Source organism: Lagopus leucura, unplaced genomic scaffold (genome assembly GCF_019238085.1).
Source record: "Lagopus leucura isolate 7727_CA_CO unplaced genomic scaffold, USGS_WTPT01 Super-Scaffold_100017, whole genome shotgun sequence".
Taxonomy (NCBI): domain Eukaryota; kingdom Metazoa; phylum Chordata; class Aves; order Galliformes; family Phasianidae; genus Lagopus; species Lagopus leucura.
This window is the reverse complement of record NW_024962271.1, coordinates 14,101,444-14,108,383: the sequence shown is the minus strand read 5'-3', so window position 1 is coordinate 14,108,383 and position 6,940 is coordinate 14,101,444. Positions and strand designations below refer to the sequence as shown.

The 6,940-nt window shown below is 39.9% G+C and overlaps 2 protein-coding genes across 2 annotated transcripts in view; one reads left to right on the top strand and one right to left on the bottom strand.

Annotated features, from left to right (window-relative positions):
* Positions 1–350: 350 nt before the first annotated feature.
* LOC122183333 (galanin receptor type 1-like) overlaps positions 351–6,940 on the bottom strand; it is a 15,553-nt gene continuing 8,963 nt past the window's right edge. The window contains exon 3 of the mRNA XM_042877215.1: positions 351–890. Within this exon, the coding sequence (XP_042733149.1) occupies positions 573–890 (318 nt within the window). The 3' untranslated portion in view covers positions 351–572. The remainder of the gene's footprint in view (positions 891–6,940) is intronic.
* LOC122183332 (dipeptidase 2-like) overlaps positions 3,189–6,940 on the top strand; it is a 41,785-nt gene continuing 38,033 nt past the window's right edge. Inside the window, exon 1 of the mRNA XM_042877212.1 lies at positions 3,189–3,252. The gene's annotated coding sequence lies outside the window, so the exon portion shown is untranslated. The remainder of the gene's footprint in view (positions 3,253–6,940) is intronic.

Below are 6,940 nucleotides of genomic sequence, written 5' to 3'. Positions count from 1 at the left end.
GCAGTTATTACAGCCGGTCATTAACAGCCATAATTACATCCAGGAGTATGCAGACATTGAGACCCTGGGGAATGCAAGCCTCTACAGAGCCATCAAACGCAGACATGAGCATCAGTGAGACCTCATGTTATACTACACAGTAAGTAAATACTATGGCAAAGACTTGCAGGAGATTTAGAGATTCCATCACAGCTAAAAACATACACAGCTCACATACGGTAAAATGACTGCTTAAGAAATGGACACATTCGTTGATATGTTAGCTAGATTACCAAACTGCTTCTCAGCGCCCTTGGTAAATGTCATGTCACTCATTGCTCACATCCTAATAACAGCCCACACGCAGAATTGTTAACTTGCTCATTTCATGTCTGTCCATAATTACACCTTCTGTTTAAACACATCTTATCCTTTATGGACATAACTACAGCTGTTTCCTCTTAGGGAAACCACAAGGGCATTCAGACACTTCTGATGGTGCCTAGCAGCAAGGTACCTAAAATGCCCCTGTATAGCTGTTCTGTCAGACACCGCCCTCCTCTCTTCTCCTGAAAGGTATTTCTGAGCCCCACTTACACATTAGTGGTTGAGTGTGTGGTAGAGAAGTTCTCCATGCGTATTCTGACCAGCTTCTCAGTGGGGACTGGCTGCAGGAAGCACTTGCAGTTGAAGGCCTGCTGACAGGCCTTGCGGAAGTTCTCTGAGAGGAAAGCGTAAATGATGGGGTTGATGCAGGAGTTCCCATAGGCCAAGCAATGGGAGATGATGCGGAAGGTGAAGGAGATGTTGTTGAGGGGAAAGTGCCCAAACTCTGCCCACATTGTGATGATGTGGTGAGGCAGCCAGGAGAGCAGGAACACAGCAACCACAAGAAGCACTGTCTGTGCTGTCTGAAAAAGATGAGATGAGGAATTAAATGGTTACAGTGCTCCAATAAGTCTGTGATATGAGTTTGAGCTCCACAGCCAAGGCCACATGATACAGGCAACACTTCTGCTAGGTGAGCAAACTATGACTGTAAGAATGCTGAAAACCAACCTTCTTCCCTGCAAAAACAGAATTTCCTGGTTTTAGCTTATGTAATAGCTTAAGATGTTGGCCACAGCTGTGATGGCCTCTAATAGCTGTGGCTGGGGAAGAAGAAGGAGGTCTGTGCCTCAGGAGGGCTGAGCAAGGTGGTGAAGTAATCTGATGGGCTTGGCTGCCAGAGTGGGAAGGGTGTGATGAGAGGCAGCCTAGAGAAAAGGAAGGTGGTGTGAGCTGCTGGAGTTATTTTTGTGTGATACTTAACAGGTTGTTTCTTAGGGTTTCATTCCACCTATTGAGAGGAAATGGTAATTTGGGGATTGAATCTTTGGCTGTAGGGAACCCAGATGGAGAGGGGGTTGGATGCAAAGACCAGGGTGTCAGTGTTTTGGGGCTGGGAGCTAAATCAGTCTGCTAACCACAGAAAAGAGATCCCCATCAATGTAGGTAAAATCCCTTGCCCTCTGAATGTTGCTGTGAAACTTATTTTGAGAGCACCTGCAGGATGCACAACAAGAAATAACTCAGCATTTATTGAAAAGCTTTTTTTCCTTTCTAGAACAAAAACTGCTTGGCCCAGTATAGTTTAGAGTCTGTCTGACATTAAAAATTACTTCTGAGGAGGAAAAAAAAAAAAAAAAAAAAAAAGTACAGAAAGAAGTTGTTGAAGATGATTTCTTTCATTGACTAAGTTACTAGTAGAAGCAAGCTATAACTGGCCATAGCTTCCTTTCTGCAGTGGGGATTCTATGTGGTCACAATCCCTCTTCTCAAGTTTAAGCAGCCTCGGAGTGTTGCTTTTATCTCACTTTCTACATGTAGTGCAGGCAGGGGATACATGAGCAAAGCTCAGATGTTACTGACTTGGGCCCCAGGGAGTCCTTCCTACTGTTTTTGCAGGGCCATTTCCATCTCTTTTCAGAAATACTAAAGGTACCAGAAGGTGAGGGGTTTTTTGTTTGATTTTGTTTTTCTGTAGCCTATTCAATCCGTCCTTGAAACATTGTAATAGAAGTTTATCAGGTAACTTTTTTCTCCTCCTTACTGATTCTCAGCAAAACGTGTGCTTTAGAGGTTATCACTTCTATTTTGTCGCTTGGATAAATGTAACAATTTGTGAATATGCAGGTCTTATCTTTCTCCTAAGGAAAATGAGTTGTTGTATAAGTAGCAGGAAAAAAAGAAAATTAAAAATGAGAACATGGGCTTCATTTCAGCTTAAGGATTACAGTCTTGGTAGTCTAGGTCAATGCTTCGGTCACTACCTCTGCCATAATTTCAAGCAAACAGCAAGCAATTACTTTGCTAGAACAGAGATAATTTCCTAGTGAAGAAAAACTCATTTAATCACTGGTTATAGAGACTGCATCTAGCAGTTGTTTGCTGGAGAAACACCTGCAGGTTTTCAAATGTCATTTAAAATTACTGTAGCACTCTGTTACCTTACCTGTTATGCTAGAATGTATAAACAGAGGTTATAAAGAGTCAGAGTTATGTTTATCCAACAACAGAGCGCCTAAGCTTTTCTAGGAGAAAGTGAATCTATCCCTGACTTGCAATATGTCAAGTGAAAAAGCTGCTGAAAATCCTCTGTACGTGCTCCAACTTTTCATCAGCACTCCACAGCTGGTATGACTTGCCAAAATAAGCAGATCACCTTGGCAGTATTTCACTGGTGGCTAAAGAGGTTGAGTAGAGTTGAGCTGAGCAGGAAGATTTTTGGATTCCCAGTAGAATGGGAAAATGTTTCAAGAGTCATTTACTCCTCCCTTGATACTCTGTGTTTCTGGTGAGATAGAAACTGCAGCTTGTTTTCCTAAGTCTTCATGCTTAGTGCTGTATAAAGGATAATATGAGGAAAACAGGGGAATTGAATGAGCAACAGAACTGAAGCTGGATTTCCAAAGGGATCACGTCATTGATGATTTCTCTGGTGTCTTAAAATACTATTTGATTCTCAGAGCATTTGCAGTATTTCCTTTGTCAGTGGTGCTTCAATAAAAATGCAATAAACTTCACTCATCTGGAGTTGACTTCATTGAGGGCTTTTTCTTTCTTCCTGTATCAGTAAAGGAGGTTATAACGTACATGAATGTATATAGGCTGACAGGGGGCTTTTGTATTGCAGACCAACTATGAAGATCATGTTCTGGAGGTGATGACAGCAATGGAGGAAACATGACAGCATGCTCCAGGGAAGAGTAGGATGGCATTTCTTTTCAAGAAGTAAGTAAGATGCTTAGGTATTGTGTAAAGTCACTGGTCCTGAAAAGTGACTGCAGTCCCATGCATAAGAACTTATGGGAGCCACTGCAGAAATATTTATAAACAAGTGGTAAATGTTTATAAACTATCTTTTTGCAAGAGGTCAAAGATATGGGGCAAAATTTCAGGAAATCCACTTGTCTTTCAGATTCTTCTGTTTCACTTTCGTAACAGCCCTATGATGCTCTTGAAGTTTCAAAATCCTTCGGGGTTGACTTCATTTTTAAAACACAAACAAACAAAAAACAACCATGCATTTCTCAGAAACTGCTATGCTCACGTGTTTAGGTTCATTTCTTCATTAAATCTATTGCTGGAACTTATTTATCTAGTCAAATGAAGTTAGTTCAGGACTTTCATGTTGTGCTAACCTTTCTAAAACCTGCATTAAAATCTGAAGAACATGTGGGTGTGCTACAACTTAATTACTGCTTATAACATATATTTATTCTGGCTTTATATGTGAATGAATCATGCTAATATGTTTTAAGTAAATTCTGTTTACGCTAACAGTAGTAACGTGGGTGAAGCCTAAAGGTGGTTTCTTGGGAACTGTTTTTTTCTCCTGTTTGTTTAACCCTACAGAAAAGTCAACTGCATGATGAGATGTGGGGATGTTCTCTGTATTGGACAGGCAATATCTTTGTTGTGTTTACATAGGGCCTGCAGCAATGATCTCCTGCAATAAAAACAGATGATCATTGAAACAGAAAAATGTGTTTGGACGAGAGGCAACAGTGCTATCTTCACTTGTTCTTAATTGCATTTGCAAGTCAATCAAATCTGTTGAAGTCTAGGAAGATCTTATTTCATCAGATCAAGATTTTTGTGCAGATTAGAGAAAATAAATTAAAAAAATACAGGGAGGAGAGAGATTTAACTGAAATAAATGCATCAAGTAGGTTTGTGTTCATTTTGAAAGGCCTTTAGATTCATCTTACCTCTAGCATATCTCAGGTGCTTCCTTATTTCACACACCAGAATGCTATCTGACATATATGGTGACAAAGCATATTCCTATGTGAATAAATGACCTCTGCTTGCAAACTCTTGGAAATGACCACATGGGGAACCAGAAGCTGTCCTTAATAAGGTACTGATATAACAGGGAGTTGATGGAACTGAAAGACACAGAAGAAGCAGTCTTGTTGGGTCTAGCTTGCCTACTGTGGTATGATAGGTGGTAATGAAATTATTAATGACTTGTAGCTCTCTTAACTCTCACCAGCAATAATGGTGCTACTTTTTTTGCCCTGTATCAATGATAAGTAGCTTAGGCTTGTTACCAAGACTATCTTTGATAGCATCCCTGTGCTTGAATTAGGAGGCTACAAGCACTGAAAAATTCTTCTTAATAGGGGCTACCAATCTAGATTATCTTTTCTTCTTACCGGGAAATGACAAACCATGTATTCAGCATAGGGTTAGTTATTAAAAATGAAGCTGCAGTTGCTGTGTATTAGCACAAAGCTGTTTCTGAGATCCAACTTTTTGGGATTTTGCAGATGTAAATATAGACAATAGCAGAGCAATTATATACATAATTCATAACTCAAGGAACATGTTTTGGAAATTGAATTTTCATCTTTTTTTTTTTTTTTTTCTTTTTTGAATTATGGGGTACATGGTTAAGAGGGGAAACTAAAACAATGTGTTGTTTTACTTTTAACATGACACTAACCAAAAATAGTGTTAATACAGACTGTAAACAGCTGCAGAAGACTGATCCAAATAACTTGTGTACTGTTTGAGTTTGTTCAGTGAGTTCAGATAATTCTGAACTGTTAATGCTGGTCTAGCTGTGCCCATGTTAACACTATGATTCATTTCTGAAGCCTCATTGGTCCATGTTAGGCATGTACAGTGGCCAATATTGGATTATTTAACTGTTGCTTAGTAATATCTCACACTCACTTTCAAGCTTCACAAAACAACCTTGCAGTTCATTTGGAGCTAAAGTACAAAGGAAGTGTACTAAGCTACACAGAGGATCGATGGCAGGCTGGGAAGTAGAGACCAGGGGAAATCATAAATATGTTTGTTAAATAAACAAATTTTTTCCTTGGGTGCTCCGTCTCCCCTTATTCTGCTATTTTTACAGCTGATCTCTAAGGTCCCTACCAACCCAAGTGACTTATGATTTGAACCTTATTTATAGCTTTCCTGCTTTTCCTTTCTTTCCCTTTGATTTTTTTTATTTTCCTTAGCCCTGAACAAGCTACGTCTTGCTTTTGGTTGTCCTCTGCCCTTCAAAAAGCAATAGGAAACATGTTTAAAGACCTATTTTTGAGGGAGATGGCTCATTCTGCAGGGTGATGAAGCCTTTAGCATTTTACTTTGGCTTTGGAGCTGTTATTCTTGATGAAATCATAATGAAAATGCTTCAACTTGTCAAGGGCAAAATTAGGATTGCACTGTAATGAATCAAATGCTTCAAGTATTCAATGGGCTTATCTATATTTTGTGTAACTACCTGATGCATTAGATTAACAAACCGTATTGAGATTAAAATATGCACTGGGTTGAGCAGTCTAAAAGCAGAGACTTTGGAGAGAAGGCCTGTCACGTTCCTGATCTAGTTTAGCCAGATTTTTAGCTGATCAGACTATCCATCTGTATGAGGTATCTCAGCCACACAGAAATGGGAAAGAACATTCAATGAGGCTTTCATTGAACAATATATTCTTGCTTGCAGGGAAACTGCTGTTTCCAGAATAGGATGGAGGTTTTTTCTCCCCATTCCATGGTTACAAAGGAAGAAGCACAAAGAAACCTATGCCTGTTCTTCTGCACTTCCTCATTAACTACAACTGACTCATCCTTTTTTTTTTTTAACTGCTGTGTGGGAGGACAGTGTATATAATGAACTTGTTCCATGCTTGGGGTCTTCTTTCCCCTCACTCACCGAAACTAGTTTCAATTAATGATGTACTGCTGTGAGTCCAAAGGCAGCTTTATAGCCTTTATAGCTAGGGCTGATTCTTCACACCATGCCGTACTTCCTCAGCCTCTGTATGGAGGCCAGTACTTTTCTCTTGTCTTCTAATACAAAGTTAATGTGTTTTCTCTGATAAGTTCTTTTCTACTGTTCTGCTGTCTCTAATGTACATCTCCTTTTCCCTAATGTTTTAGAGACAGTTTGTACAAGTTTTGATCACCTCATGTTGGATTTGGGTAAGCTACCAAGTGCCAGCTTTGGCTATATGTTGTTAATCTCCTATGGTGGGTGTTCTGCAAAAAATGTAGTGATCCACAGTGCTCTAAGCTTCTGCTTTTAGATAGTGCACTGCGTCAGTGCCCGGAAAGGATATGTGGCTCAGCACATCTACTACTGTATTGCTGGATGTACATACCAACTTCGCCTTCAATTCCAGCATGCTCTGTTTTCTGAAGACAGAAATGATTCAGACATTTCTTTGCTCAGAATCCAGTCCCTCTTTAAGCCAATGTGCAGAAGTGAAAACTGTCAAGTTTTCTCTTTTCCGCGTGTCAAGTTCTTTTCTTCTGTGTTCGCAAATCTGAATCCCACTGATGCATTTGTAAGCCTGACTGTATGGCAACTGCTGAGTCACAGCCTGAACCTCTGATTGATCACCTGAGGCGAGCCATGAGTCAGCCAGAGGAGCACAGGTGAAGGCAATTCACCTGT